Source organism: Danio rerio, chromosome 4 (genome assembly GCF_049306965.1).
Source record: "Danio rerio strain Tuebingen ecotype United States chromosome 4, GRCz12tu, whole genome shotgun sequence".
NCBI lineage: Eukaryota > Metazoa > Chordata > Actinopteri > Cypriniformes > Danionidae > Danio > Danio rerio.
In genome coordinates, this window is record NC_133179.1 from 69,347,122 (window position 1) to 69,363,267 (window position 16,146).

The 16,146-nt window shown below is 40.7% G+C and overlaps 2 protein-coding genes across 2 annotated transcripts in view; one reads left to right on the top strand and one right to left on the bottom strand.

The window, feature by feature from the left end:
• The window catches only part of si:ch73-170d6.3, a 108,783-nt gene extending 102,456 nt beyond the window's left edge, over positions 1 to 6,327 (bottom strand). Inside the window, exon 1 of the mRNA XM_002662153.8 lies at positions 6,308 to 6,327. The gene's annotated coding sequence lies outside the window, so the exon portion shown is untranslated. The remainder of the gene's footprint in view (positions 1 to 6,307) is intronic.
• Positions 2,707 to 12,715, top strand: LOC101883187 (protein NLRC3-like). Its single transcript, NM_001327994.1, is given in 10 exon segments — positions 2,707 to 2,825; positions 3,472 to 3,554; positions 3,707 to 3,793; positions 8,185 to 8,298; positions 9,478 to 9,591; positions 10,184 to 10,297; positions 11,530 to 11,643; positions 11,797 to 11,880; positions 11,951 to 12,677; positions 12,680 to 12,715. Coding segments are annotated over 9 exon segments (1,440 nt in total). The 5' UTR covers positions 2,707 to 2,825; positions 3,472 to 3,504.
• The last annotated feature ends 3,431 nt before the right edge of the window (positions 12,716 to 16,146 follow it).

Sequence of the window (16,146 nt, forward strand, 5' to 3'; positions counted from 1 at the left end):
GATCTAGCCTATTATTATTTTTTATTGATATCCCTGCTGTAAAATCCAGCTTAAACCAGCCTAGGCTGGTTGGCTGGTTTTAGCTGGTCGACCAGCCTGGTTTTAGAGGGGTTTTGGTTTCCAGCCATTTCCAGCCTGGTCTTAGCTGGTCAGGCTGGAAAATGACCAGCCAAATCCAGCTAAAACAGCTTGACCAGCCTGGTTTAAGCTGGATATAGCTGGTTTTAGCTGGACTCCCAGCTTGGCTAGGCTGGTCAAGCTGGTTTTAGCTGGTCATTTCCAAGCCTGACCAGCTAAGACCAGGCTGGAAATGGCTGGAAACCAGCCTGGAAGTGGCCAAAACCCCTCTAAAACCAGGCTGGTCGACCAGCTAAAACCAGCCAACCAGCCTAGGCTGGTTTAGGCTGGATTTTTCAGCAGGGGTAGGTGAATAACATACATATGAGGTATGATACATTTAATAATATATGATATATTGAATAATAACAGGATTATATACAGAATAATATACTAGGAAAGTAACGTTTGTAGACAAACTTTATAGTGTCTTAAGAAAGCCTCGTCTGACAGTTTGACATAGCTATAAAAATTAATAAATTGAAGTAGTTTTTAAGTTTGAAAGTTTGAAGATAGATAACCACATATACGTTAGCAGGTTTCTAGTACGGACTGGCATGTTTCTTGCTAGTTGGTTGCTAGGGTGTTCTAAATGGGTGCTAAGGTATTGCTAAGATGTTGCTAGGCAGTTTCTAGACTGTTGAGTGGTTGCTTGACTGTTTGACCAGGCAGTACAGTTCTTTCTGGAGTCGACCAAGTGTGCGGCTGAGTACCGCCTGCTGAACTTGAGCTTCTGCATCAGGGACGCCTCAGTCGGATCTCCATTGGTGCGGCCAAACAGGGCATTGCCCCAGTGTGCAGAGGAGAGGCTGTTAAATTGTTTGTATGCTGCTGTCATGGAGGTCAAGCTTGTTCCAGGCGCTGATGACCTTCTGCCTGGTCGACTCATTTAAGGCAAGTTTTCCTTCCTTCAGGGCGATCTCAACAAGGACTTTACACAGATCCTCTACGTGCTGGTACCCAGGCAGAGGATTGGGACCGCACACGTCCTCCACACAGGGGTCAAATTCAGCAGCCACTGCCTGATCTGTCTAAGGAGTAAGTTAGCCCACATCATCTTCTTCCTCCTCCCTGCTGAAAAATCCAGCTTAAACCAGCCTAGGCTGGTTGGCTGGTTTTAGAGGGGTTTTGGCCACTTCCAGGCTGGTTTCCAGCCATTTCCAGCCTGGTTTTAGCTGGTCAGGCTGGAAAATGACCAGCTAAATCCAGCTTAAACCAGCTTGACCAGCCTAGCCAGGCTGGGAGCCCAGCCAAAACCAGCTATGTCCAGCTTAAACCAGGCTGGTCAAGCTGGTTTTAGCTGGATTTAGCTGGTCATTTTCCAGCCTGACCAGCTAAGACCAGGCTGGAAATGGCTGGAAACCAGCCTGGAAGTGGCCAAAACCCCTCTAAAACCAGCCTGGTCGACCAGCTAAAACCAGCCAACCAGCCTAGGCTGGTTTAAGCTGGATTTTTTAGCAGGGCTGTGGTTCTTCCCCTTCCTCTGCCACCCCAGCAGGAACATCTTTGTCTTCATCCTCATCTGCCTGAGATGTCTTTCTAGTCTGAGCGTGATGATCAGGAGCACTGAAGGCCTCTGAGGACTGGGAAAACAGATACTCCAGACCAATGCGCTCATCACCAGCAGGAACCGGAGGCCTGTAGTTTGCCTCCTCCACCTACCCAAACAGCTCCTGAAGCAGATTTCAGATAGAGGAAATCACCATGTTGAGTTGTGAAACGTGCCAGGTGAACAGTTTTAGCAGTAAATGCGTTCCTTTTTGCAACAATTATGAAACAGCAAAGGTTCCTATATGGGTCATTTTTGACACTTATTTTAAAATTGATGTACAAATACAAAAACGGTACTAAATATAAGTATTTGTGTGAGCGTAAAATAAGATATTTTATGAAAACGACAAAATGCATTAAATTAAAAGATTCTGCAAAAAAAAAAGAATGAATAAAAAATGCTCAGGCACGATTGAAATCAACATAGGAAACGAATCCTGGTCATTTTAGACCCATGGTGTGCATTAAAAGGGTAGTGACACAAAAATGATTTTTATTCAAAAAGTAAAAAAAGAAAAAAAAAAGCAATCCAAGACTTTGAGCTGATGAAAAACAAATTTATCGAAGCATTCCTGGAATACTAAGTGATGAAGTTCAAATCTTGCAAAGATATAGAAAAAATAAACTTAGTCGGGTCACTTTAGACCTAAGCTTAATTGGTTTTTCAACTCAAGAAAAAAAAATACAGGCGAGTTTAAAATAATTATAAAAAAATGTATCACTTGATTTTGTCAGTTAAATATTTTAATATTTTTCTTCTCAACCTCAATTTTTAATAGGCTACAAAAAATTTTAAATACAGTATGTTATTGATTAAAAAAAATAACATTACATATTGTTAAGCAGTGATTATATATCCAATTGTAAATATGGTATAAATACAGATTCAATATTTGCATATTACTAACTCTTGTCTAGACAAAACGTATAATAAGAAATAAAACGTGAAATTTATTAAAACATTTTTTTGAAGTGATAATTTTCTTGGATCTGGCAACCCATGACGTGCAGTTCTCCTTATAAACGAAAGTGACATACAGAGTTAGCGTTTAGCTATGTTTACTTAACAGAATCGATCCTTCAAACGTATCTTAAAATGTTTACAAGAACTGTTTATGAACACTTCATGAGAAACTTATAGTTACCTGAAGGAAAAGGTAAGTGTTTCGTCAAGACGTAATTAGCGAGTAAACAATGTCAATATTCACGGTTTAATGAATGTCAAACGTCAACTTTAACACGGTAGTTCGTTATAGTCATATTATTGTTCACTGACACGAATTTCCCCTTTTTTAGTGTTCCTCGACACGACTTTTTACCTAATACATGTCAAAAGAGTAATGCTTTCTTGTTATAACATGAATTTTAACCATTAGCTAGGCTACTTTGAGTCTTCAAAAGTAAAAACAGGATGTGTTTACTTGTGACTCGACTTATTGAGGTAAAGCTAGTTTTATATTTGCACATTTGGGTTTTAACTTTCCAAATTTAATTTCAGAAGTGTTCTTATCAAATTATAAATGGTGGAATCATATTAGCTACCAAAGACTATCGAAGTACAACATTGTTCACAGTCAATTAAATCATGCTAATGTTGTTATGAAGTCATATTTGTATGCTATATACAACCAAATATTCAAAGTAACTTAGTGCATCACAAGTTTTTACTGTTGTAAAATGAATGAATGTGTGAATATGAAACAAACTTTACCTCAATACTCAAACAATCTATATCTGGCTCTTATGATCCACTCAGCTTTATTATAAAGGCAGCTTAATTAATATTAGCTTCTTGTGATTTAGAAACAGTAGTAGGTCAAACTTTTCAGATCGGTCATGGACGACACACAAACATCTGGACATCAAGAATGTTTTCCAGCATGCAGGTACAGCAAGTGTGTGTTTTTTTTTGGTGTATGTTGTAAGCCATAAATCCAGTTGAAAGCTTTTTATTTAAAAAAAGTTAAATCAAAAAGCATTTGAATATCTTCCATTAAGATGATTATTAACATAAAGGATCCAATCGTTTCTTTTTTAGTCCAGAAGCAGAGCCCAGCTGTGTGTCTATGAAGAGTGACGTGTCTATGGGTCTGCCAATACAATTCAAGGGTGAAGATGCTCTCAGGTATGGTTCCAGATGTTTTTGCTTATAAAATTGTTTACAAAATGGCATTTTATATCATCATTCATTCAGTCCCTTTATTAATCTGGGGTTGCCACTGCGGAATGAACCGCCAACTTATGCAGCATATGTTTTACAAACATACATGCAGCTGCAACCCATCTCTGGGAAATTGATATCATCATATTTTCTATAAATATTAGTAAAGGTGTTTAGTTAATTTAACAATGTAAATAGTTATAGTTATAATACGTTATAATATTTTTTGAATGACTAACGAATAGTTGATTTTGTCAGGGTTAAGCTTTTGTTCTGTTGAGATTTACCTTGTGGATTCTTCAAGTATTGCGTTAGTTAAATGTACAGGTTTTGTTTTTCCACATAGTCCTTGTTTTTCTTGATCTCACCTCTCAGGCTTTGAGTTTATTATTGCAAATAATGTTTTTTTTTTTTAAGTAAGAGTTTCTGTCATGTTCTTTGTCCAAATATCTAAAAATATCTTTGATCAACAAGTATTTTTTTAGACAAGGAAAAAAAAGTCTTGTTTTCAAAAATATTAAGTCAAAATAAAGTGAGTTTTTCCTTAAAACAAGCTAAATAATCTGCCAGTTGGGTAAGAAAACTATCTTGTTTTAAGGAAAAACTGACTTTACATTTTTTTATATAATAATTTTTTGGGGTTTTTCGCCTTTAGTTGATAGGACAGTAGAGAGTATAGACAGAAAAGCGTAGGAAGCAGAGAGAGGGGAATGATTGGCATAGGACCTTGAGGTGGAAATCGAACTCGGGTCGCCTTGAACACCAGAGTACCACGTCAAAGCACTAACCATTACACTATTGGCGTCGATAAAACTCACTTAATTTTGACGTTATTTCTGAAAACGACAATATTTTAGCTTGTTTTAGAAAAAGTTTCTTGATTTAAGAATTTGTAGATATTTACAGAAGAAACAAGACAAAACCTCCAAGTTAGATTTTTTTGCAGTGTATTTGTTTTCATCCACTTATTTGTATGAGCATTTTGAAATATTGCGTAAAGAAATGCCAAATGCGCAAAAAAAAAAAAACTGCTTTATTTACAAATCTCCTATGTTATTTTCCTCTCCGGGGTCCGTTCTTCGTACCTCGCTTAAATGATCTAAGATGATTTGGCAGATCCTGGATCTTTTAATCTTGATAACTGATCTCTCGCTAATTTGGTTCTTCAAACAAGTTGGCGAATCAGATTAGAATGTCTGGATAAACTGATCTGAGATCGCTGCGTGTGTTGTGAAGGACAGATCTATCGATCCTCGAAATCATGATCAGCTATGCAACGATTGGCTGACGGCACAGCAGCATAATGACATCATCTGATTAATATTCAATTATCCATGTGAGCAAAATTACATCAAATTAGCAGTAAACGGTTTGTTAAATATGACACGCAATAACCTTCCACATTTGTTGTGAGCTGCAGGCTTTACACTTTCATGTATCAAGAGTATTCATCATGTATTTCAATGCAAATCAGTGTATTTAGTTCTACATTTAGAAAATATTGTCTATGTTATAGTAGCCGTTTTTTAATCGGTGTAAAGAATAAATGGTTGTTTACAACAGCATTTTGATATTCGTAAAGGCGTCTGCAACTTTTGTGAAGCATCAAATCACTATTAACTATCAAAACATGTTTATGACTCCATAAAGGTATTATTGCTTTTTAAAAAAAGTCACATATAGTGCATTTCTATTATACACAATTTGTACTAAAGCGATCTAAAACGTTCATATCAATAAGTTTTCTCTTTGCACCACCAGGTGGCAGTCTTTGTACTTTCATTTCGAGGGTGCAGATTGCATACGTTTTATTAATATGTATAACTTTATTTATTTTATTAATGACTATAACTTTATATAGTTAAAAAATATGTACCATTTTCCCAAGTGTATATAACTACTACTGTAAGAAAATATCAGAATTCGGAACATACTTTCTGTATTATCTTTGCTTGAACTGAGCCGATCTAATCCTGTTTATATGAATTGAACCTGCTCCCGATCAGGTTTGACCTAGCAGAACTGTTGCTATGACAACAACTCTCGGATCAGCTTTGATGAACGAAACGATCCTGGATCATGTCAAATCGTCAATATCCAAATCCAGCTAATTGAGTAATCCACGTACGAAGAACGGACCCCTGGTTGGAAGCATACCTATTTGTGTATTTAAGTTCCTTGATTTCCATTCTTCATTGTCTAGTATCGTTCATAAAATGTAACCTCATTTTTATCCTCATTTGTAAGTAGCTTTGCATAAAATTGTCTGCTAAATAAATAAATATATACATCATTGCTTTAGAGCAGGGGTTCTCAAACTCGGTCCTGCAGATTTTAACTCCAACACACCTGCAACTATGTTTCCAGAAAGCCTAGTAAAGCTTCGGTCACACTAGAGTTTGATAATGCGAAATTCTGTTGTGCAGCGCTGCGAAAAGAGGCAGGATTAAACAAGATTACTAGAAAATTTAAAAAAAGCGAGCGATTGCTCCATGTTTCAAATTCCTGTTCGGAGAGCTGATGTTTTGATCCTCGATTGGTCTCACGCAGTCAAGTGATGCGATTTCGCAGGTCAAAGTTCACCAAGCTTGAACTTTGCACCGCAGCGACCTGTAAAACTTGTAGCATAACCTTGCGTTTCCAGTCTGACGCATTTGCATGCGTATGAATGGAAGTCTATGGGGAGAAAAGTCAAGTGTGACTGTAGCTTAAGGAGCTTGATTAGCTAGTCCAGATGTGTCTGAACTAAAACCTGCAGGACACTGGGGCTGCATCCGAAACCACCTCCTACTCAGTAGGTACTGCATTTGAATTTAAACGTACTACTCAGCCGTTAGAAAAGTATGTTCTATACCAGTGTTTCTCAACTGGTGGGGGAACATTTTCAGTGGGTCATGTGTGTGTGCAGGCACGTGCACACATAGGGCTCAACCTGTGCACTGCACATGCCCTTTTTAGTCTTGGATAGAAAGTGCCCTTCCAAAATTATCAAAAGTGCCCCCGCGATGCGACACACCCTCAGTCCTGACCTTCAGTAGGCGCGCGACAACACCGCTCTTGAGTACGCGCGCGCGCGCGCGACACCACCACCACCACCACCACCACCACCACCACCACCACCACCCCCACCACCCCCACCACCACCCCCCCTTCAAAAATTTATTCATGCACATGGACAGTCTCTCTGCACGGGCCTGTGTGTGTGGTCAAAAAACAACAACAAAAGTTACACTTTGTACTTATTTTGCTCATACCGGACTTTTATTTTGAAATGCGTGCGCAATACTACTCAGTAGGTACTGTATTTGAATTCAAACATACTACTCGGCCGTTATAAAAGTACGTTCTATACAATATGAATGTGAAAAGTATGAATGGAATTCGGACGTACTACATCCGCCATTTTGTCATGGTCACGCGACCTACCTGCGTAATTTGCGTCGCTTCACTCCCATTCATGAATTCGCTCGCGGGGCATCAAGGGATAGCGCAGCGTGCATGGGATGCACACTCCAGAATTTCGCTGGAAGTCATCCGGGTACTTCTCGCATACTGATTTACGAATTCTATGTATTCGGACATACTACTCGGCTCGCATACTGATTTTGGCGTACTACATAGTACGGAAGTATGCGGTTTCGGACGCAGCCTCAGTGTCATATGTAGAGAGCATGAAACCTTCTAAATTAAAACAACATTTTTTTAAACAGTTTTGTTAACAGTTTATTATTAACTGTATTTGTCGTTTTTACTTTGTAATATTTCTATAATTTGATCCATTTTGTTAAATGACAGCAATAAAATATTGTTTATTTGTCTTGGTGAATTGCTTATGATGTATCTGTCACTACTTGTTTATGTTAACAAATAAATACAAATTAAGTATAATTCCTAAAATTGTATTATAGTTCCTAAAAATTTGGGTCGCGGCTTGATGACCATGTAAAAATGTGGGTCAAATGGCCAAACCAGTTGAGAACCACTGTTCTATACAGTATGAATGGAATTCGGACATACTACATCCGCTATTTTGTCATGGTCATGTGACCTACCTGCATCAGTTGCGTTGCTTCACTCTTATTAATGAATTCTCTCGCCGGAAGTAGTAAGTCATCCGGGTACTTCTCGCATACTGATTTTCGAATTCTATGAATTCAGACATTCTACTCGGCTTGCATAGTGATTTTAGCGTACTGTATAGTACGGAAGTATGCAGTTTCGGACACAGCCTGGACCTCCAGGACCGAGATTGAGAACCCCTGCTTTAGGGCTTGTGTTGTCTTTGTCAAACTTCTTGATTTTCTTTCTTTAAATAGCCACTACTCATAACATCATCAATATCTGTTTTGTTTTAGCTCAGATCATTGGAAAAGATCAGAACCGGAGTCCAGCTGTGTGTCTATGAAGAGTGACAACTCCATGGGTCTACCAATACAATTTGGGAGTGGAGATGCACAACCTGGCCTCAGGTTAAATATTTATATGCAATCATAGAGTGGCATGTGACGTGGAAAGGCGGCTTAAGACTGCACGCTTGTTGAACAGTACCTACTGTAGGATGGTTAATGTTTTAAACTCTTCTGGCACTACTGTCCCTGCTGAAAAATCCAGCTTAAACCAGCCTAGGATGGTTTTAGAGGGGTTTTTGCCATTTCCAGGCTGGTTTCCAACTATTTCCAGCCTGGTTTTAGCTGGTCAGGCTGGAAAATGTCCAGCTAAAACAAACTTGACCAGCCTGTTTTAAGCTGGACATATCTGGTTTTGGCTGGGCTCCAGCCTGGCTAGGCTTGTCAAGCTGGTTTAAGCTGGTCATCTCCCAGCATGACCAGCTAAGACCAGGCTGGATATGGCTGGAAACCAGCCTGGAAATGGCCAAAACCCCTCTAAAATTGGTCTGGTCGACCAGCTAAAACCAACCAACTATCCTAGGCTGGTTTAAGCTGTATTTTTCAGTATCTGTATTTTCTAATGATTGTACCCTAGTAGCAAAGAATTCTGGCCCAGATTTGGCAAAAAGCTGGCACAGCAGGCATTCATCCGGCACTGGCATACAGCATGTGGGCCAAACATGGCCCGGGTTTGGCAGAGGTGGCACCGTTTTTAAGGCGGCACACAAGATTTGGGCCAGATGAAAAACATAGTATTTGGCCCAGATTTAAAAATTTGATAAGTGGGCCATGAGTTTGGCCAGTCTTGACCCACATCTAAAATACACTAAAATCATTTTTGAGTAAAGAAAAAAAATTCTACCAATCAGGTCACTTTGAGAAAAAGCGTGCCCATAGTGTGCCTAAAGCGCATCACTCCATGGGTTTATCAATTTCATTGCAATCGTGACACACCAACCTATCTGGCCCAGTTCAGGCCCAGTTATGAGTTATTAACTTGGCTGAGACTTGGCCCAGATATGGTCTGTGTTTGGCCCTTGTCTGGAAGCCAAATTTGGTCCAGTCATGTACCGGAATTCACTGCGGCATGTGGGCCAAGCAAAACCTGATGTGTGGGCCAGAGCTGGGCCAAAGAAATTTTGCTATGTGGGTAAGAACTTATATATTTACGTTGGTATGTACAAATGTGTTTGTCTAAGCTTGCCAATGACATTCCAGACAACTATGTTGTTTGGCAATAAATAAATCTGTCTGTTGTAGCTCAGATCATCAGAATAGAGCCGAACCAGAGCCCAGCTGTGTGTCTATGAAGAGCGACAACTCTATGGGTCTGCCAATAAAATTCGGGAGTGGAGATGCACAACCTAGCCTCAGGTTTAACATTTCTATACAAATACAATCATGGAGTGGCATTTTATACGAGCATGTATGTTCTACACGAGGGGCTGCTCAACCCTGCTCCCGGAGATCGACCTTCTTGCAAATTTCAGCTCCAACCCTGATCAAACACACCTGAATCAATTAGGACCTGAACAGCACTTGATAATTACAGGCAGGTGTGTTTGATATGGGTTGCAACTGAAATCTGCTGGAAGGTCGATCTCCAGGAACAGGGTTGAGCAGCCCTGTTCTACAGGATATTGGAAATTCTAATGTTTTTGTTGTTTGTGGCCTTTATCTTTATCTCAGGGGTGCACAAACTAGGTCCTGGAGGGCCGGTGTCCAACATATTGTAGTTCCAACTCCAATTAAACACACCTGAACCAGCAAATCAAGCTCTTTCTAGGTGTACTAGAAACTTCTTGGCAGGTGTGCCGAAGCAAATTGGAGCTAAACTATGCAGGACACCAGCCCTCCTGGAACGAGTTTGGGCACCCCCTGCTTTATCTGAAGTTGTAATATACATGGAGTATTTGCAAAATATTTATTACTTGAATAAGAGACCTTTAACCTCTGTCTGTTTTAGCACAGTTCACCCGAATAGAGCAGAACCAGAGCCCAGCTGTGTGTCTTTGAAGAGCAACAACTCCATGGGTCTACCGATTCAATTCGGGAGTGGAGATCCACAACCTGGTTCCAGGTTAAATATCTATTTACAAAATACAATAGTAGAAGGGCATTTTATATTATCGTGTTCTACAAGATATGACCTTTATCTGATGTTGTAATATACACTCACAGGCCACTTTATTAGGCACACCTGTCCAACTGCTCGTTAATGCAAATTTCTAATCAGCCAATCACATGGCAGCAACTTAGGCACCTAGAAATGGTCAAGATAATCTGCTGCAGTTCAAACCGAACATCAGAATGGGGAAGAAAGAAGAAACGGGATTTAAGAGACTTTGAACGTGGCATGGTTGTTGATGTCAGACAGGCTGGTCTGAGTATTTCTCAATACTAGCCACTACTGGGATTTTCCTACTGGAATCCAGTGAGCGTCAGTTATGTGGGAGCAAATGCCTTGTTGATGGCAGTGGTCAGAGGAGAATGGCCAGACTGGTTCTAACTGAAAGGCAACAGTAACTCAAATAACCACTCGTTACACCTGAGGTATGTAGAAGAGCATCTATGAATGCACAACACGTCCAACCTTGAGGCAGATGGGCTACAGCAGTAAATAAAATAAAAGATTGGAAAAACATTGCCTGGTCTGAGTCTCGATTTCTGCTGTGACATTCGGATGGTAGGGTCAGAATTTGACATCAACAACATGAAAGCATGGATCCATCCTGCCTTGTATCAACGGTTCAGGCAGGTGGAGGTGGTGTAATGGTGTGGGGGATATTTTCCCAACACATTTTGGGCCCATTAGTGCCAATTGAGCATCATGTCAACAACGCCACAGCCTACTTGAGTATTGTTGCTGACCATGTCCATTTCTTTATGACCACAGTGTACCCATCTTCTGATGGCTACTTCCAGCAGGATAACGCACCATGTTATAAAGCGCAAATCATCTCAGACTGGTTACTTGAACATGACAATGAGTTCACTGTACTCAAATGGCCTCCACATTCACCAGATCTCAATCCAATAGAGCACTTTTGGGATGTGGTGGAAAGGGAGATTCACATCATTGATGTGCAGCTGACAAATGATGCTATCATGTCAATATGGAGCAAAATCTCTGAGGAATATTTCCAGTACCTTGTTGAATCTGTGCCTCGAAGGATTAAGGCAGTTCTGAAGGCAAGAGCGGGTCCAACCTGGTACTAGTAAGGTGTACCTAGTAAAGTGGCTGGTAAATGTAAATGAGGTATTTGCTAAATATAACTTGAATAATAGACCTTTAATCTCTGTCTGTTTTAGCTCCGTTCACCCGAATACATCAGAACCAGAGCCCAGCTGTGTGTCTTTGAAGAGTGACAACTCTATGGGTCTGCCAATAAAATTCGGGAGTGGACATCCACAACCTGGTCTTAGGTTAAACATTTCTGTACAAAATACAATCATAGAGTAGCACTTTATTTTATCGAGCATGTTCTACAAGAAACTGGACATTCTAATGCTTTTGCTGTTTGTGGTTTTTATCTGATGTTTACTTAAAAAAATACCTTTAAGCTCTGTCTGTTTTAGCTCAGATCATCAGAATATACCAGATCCAGAGCTTTGCTTCGAACCAGCAAACTTGAAGAGTCGAGAAACACCACCTTGTCTCAGGTACAATGATTATGTAAAAGATGCGATGATGCAGAATACGTTACCCTAACTAAAAACTCTTACTGTTCAGCAATGAAGTCCTCAACAAATTGAAATCAAATCTGACGAGGAGGTTTCAGTGCCTGAATGAAAACACGGCAAAGCAAGGAAACCCAACGCTCCTGAACGAGATCTACACAGAGCTCTACATCACAGAGAGTCAAAGTGGAGAGATCAACAACGAGCATGAGGTCAGACAGATTGAGGCACAATCCAGGAGATCAACAACAGAGGAGACACCAATCCAATGCAGAGACATCTTTACACCTTTACTTGGACAAGACAATCGCATCAGGGCTGTGCTGACGAAGGGAGTCGCCGGCATTGGAAAAACAGTATCCGTGCAGAAGTTCATCCTGGATTGGGCTGAAGGGAAAGAAAATCAGGACATCCAGCTCATAATTCCACTTCCTTTCAGAGAGTTCAACTTGATGAAGGGCAGAAATGTCAGTCTCTTAAATCTTATTCATGTTTTCTTCCCTGAAACTAAAGAAATTGACATTTCTGGTGATGATTGTAAAGTATTGTTCATCTTCGATGGTCTTGATGAATGTCGTCTGACTCTCGACTTTAAACCGAGTGACACTAAACTGTTTAACATAGCTGAATCAGCCTCGGTTGACGTACTTCTGACAAATCTCATTGTGGGGAATCTGCTGCCCTCCTCTCTGATCTGGATCACCTCCAGACCAGCGGCAGCAGATCTCATTCCCTCAGAGTTTGTTCATCGAGTGACAGAAGTACGAGGCTTCAACGGATCTCAGAAAGAGGAGTACTTCAGGAAGAGGATCGGTGAGCAGAGTCTTGCCGATAAAATCATCTCGCATCTGAAGTCCTCCAGGAGCCTCTACATCATGTGCCACATCCCAGTGTTTTGCTGGATCTCAGCCACTGTTCTGGAGAGGATGATGAGTGCGGCTAAAAGTGCAGAGATTCCCAAGACTCTCACTCAAATGTACACACACTTCCTGATCAATCAGACTAACAGCAGACACGAAAAGGACTACAAGAGGAACGTGAAGGACGAGGACATGATTCTCAAATTAGGGAACCTCGCTTTCTTGCAACTCATGAAGGGCAACCTGATCTTCTATGAGGAGGACCTGAGAGAGTGTGGCATTGATGTCGAAGAAGCGTCAGTGTACTCAGGGTTGTGCACACAGATCTTTAGGGAAGAGTTGGGGTTGTGTCAGGGGAAGGTTTTCTGCTTTGTTCATCTGAGCCTTCAGGAGCATCTAGCAGCTTTATATGCCCACGTCTTCTTTACGTCAAAGAACAAAAATGCGTTTGACCAAACCAAAAGAAGCCTGTTGTCTAAGATCTTACCCCTGAAGAAGTACAATTCATTATCTCAGCTGCATCAGAGAGCAACAGTTGAAGCGTTAGAGAGCAGAAACGGACATCTGGATCTTTTTCTGCGCTTCCTTTTGGGACTCTCACTTAAGACCAATCAGACCATCTTTCAAGAACTACTCTCAAAGACAGGAAGTTCTTCCTACAACAAAGAGGAAACGCTTCAATTCATCAAACTAAAGATCAGGGAGTATCGATCTTCAGAGAAATCCATCAATCTGTTCCACTGCTTGAACGAACTGGGCGATGATTCCCTGATGCAGGAGATCCAACATCATCTGCAGTCTGGACAAATCGGAAAAACCAAACTCTCCTCCTCTCAATGGTCAGCTCTGATTTATGTGTTGCTGACGTCAGAGCAGAAGATGGATGTTTTTGATCTGAAAGAGTTTATCGGAGAACAACATGCAGCAGATGAAGTTCTTGAGAAGTTGATGCCTGTGTTAAAAGAATCCAGATCAGCTCAGTGAGTAGCACTCAAATCATTACACAGCAACAGTGTGTTTTAGGGTGCTTTCACACTTGGTTCAAGTGTCTGGATCGAACCCAAGTTAATTTGTCCTCCCTTGCCACCTTCTTGGTTGGTTTGTGTTCACACTGTATTTTTCCTTCTCAACCCCGGTACGTTTGCATCATCAAGCTTCTTTTGTATGTACGGCTATTGTTAGGTGACGGACACGAAAGCAAAGCACCAAAATGGAACGACGTTTGCACATCCCGGCCGTTTTGCCATTACTGAATCTTTTGGCTTCGGACATACAGAAAGCGAAAAATATTATAAACGTTCAAGCAGACATTATCATTGTGTTTGCCCTAGCTCAGTCCCGCTTGTCACCAAGGAACAGTACGTGATACATAGACACGTACAAACGCAAATGAACGTTATGAAAACAGGTATAGATTATATATATATATATTAGATAGTTTGTTGTACTGTTGTATTGTTGTTATTTGGTACGATTGCATTTATACCTGAAGTGAATCGGACTAAAGTTTGCATGAATTATAGCCCAGAGCACCTCTTTTAGGCGGACTCGTTTTGGTTCATGGGTGAACACCTAGGTTCGGAAGACACGTCTATACTAGCTGAACGTATCGTACTCTGACGTCAAATGAACTCAGATGCGGACCAAAAGTGCTAGTGTGAAAGCACCCTTAAGCATAATTGTGACCTGGGCAACAAGTCCTGTTGCACTGTACTGTATTGTTTGGGAATAGACAAACATTTCTCAATGTTTAGATTTTTTTTTCAAATAACTGTATCACAGCCATAAATTGTCCAATCTTAACAAAGTATAAATCAATGGAAAGATGGTTTGTTCTCCCCACAGGCTACAGTTCTGTAATCTCCCTGTACAGTCCTGTAAAAGCTTGTCTTTAACTCTACAATCCTCAAACTGTTACCTGAGAGAGCTGGACCTGAGTAACAATGACCTGCAGGATTCAGGAGTGAAGCTGCTTTCTCAAGGACTGAAGAGTCCAAACTGTCATCTGGAGATACTCGGGTAAAGGGTTTTTCCTCTTAAATAGTAACCGGCTGTAACAGTACGTTGCAAAATGTGGGTTCTGCTCTGAATGAAAGTCTTGAACAGGGTTGTCCAAACTCGGACATGGAGGGTCGGTGTCCTGCATAGTTTAGCTCCAACTTCAACACACCTGCCTGGAAGTTTCTAGTATACCTTAAAAGAGCTTGATTAGCTGTTTTTAGGTGTGTTTAATTAGGGTTGGAACGAAAATATGCAGAACACCGGCCCTCCAGGACCGAGTTTGTGTTTACCTGTCTTTTACACAGTAATATAAATATTTGATCAGTTGTGAAGTTTGGTTATTCATATGCAGTACTACTAGCCCATGAAGAGTACTTCCTAATCCATGTTAGGCACTTATGTAGCATGCCCCAGCTAGGGTCTGGTTTAAGCATTAAACCTAATGCCATAATTAATACACTGCTGTGTTTGTAGGTTGTCTGGCTGTATGGTGACAGAGGAAGGCTGTGGTTTTCTGTCTTCAGCTCTGAGTTTAAACCCCTCACACCTGAGAGAGCTGGATCTGAGCTACAACCATCCAGGAGATTCAGGAGTCAGGCTGCTCTCTGAAAAACTGGAGGATCCAAACTACATTCTGGAGAAACTCAAGTATGTTCAGCAGGAAAACTCTCCTGTATCTCTCTGTGTGTTCTGTGATTTAATGTATCTCCTGAAGTGTTTTTTTGGTCTTCAATATTGTTTGCCTTTGCATTGTCTTGTTATTTGGCTTGATATCTAATCAGGCATTCCAATGAAAAGTTGAAAGTTGGCAACCCTGGTGCTAGTATTACTCTAGCAACTTAAGTGCTTGCCGGAATGTTCCTTGCATTTTTAACATTTAATAATTAGCATCAAATGCTAGTTACTAGTTTTGAAATTTGACTTTGATAATCTTATTTTCAAAACCATTGGTGGCGTTTACTTACTGGGTGTGACAATGTGTGTGTTCTACAGTGTGGATCATGGAGGGGAGTTCAGGATTAGGCCAGGACCACGAAGATGTATGTGCACCCACAAATACACAAACCCAGAAACACACATTGTGGTTTATGAGGACTCTTAAGCCTGGGTTATACTTCTGCGTCAAGTGACCAGCGTAACCCACGGCGCATGCAACGCGCGTAGCTGTGCATTTATACTTCTGCGCGCTGTCACTGTTGGTCTGCATTAACACTTCCGAAACGTTAGTTGGCAGTGAGGTGTAAATGTTCCTCTGTGTCGAGTTTCGCTGTGTCGCTGCTGTTTTGTTTTTTTTCTGAACGCTTCCTGAATGTACAAGTGGCTCAAACTCGCTCATTTTGAGGCAGGAACCGGCGGAAGTGCAACAACTTTAACTATGAGGTAAACA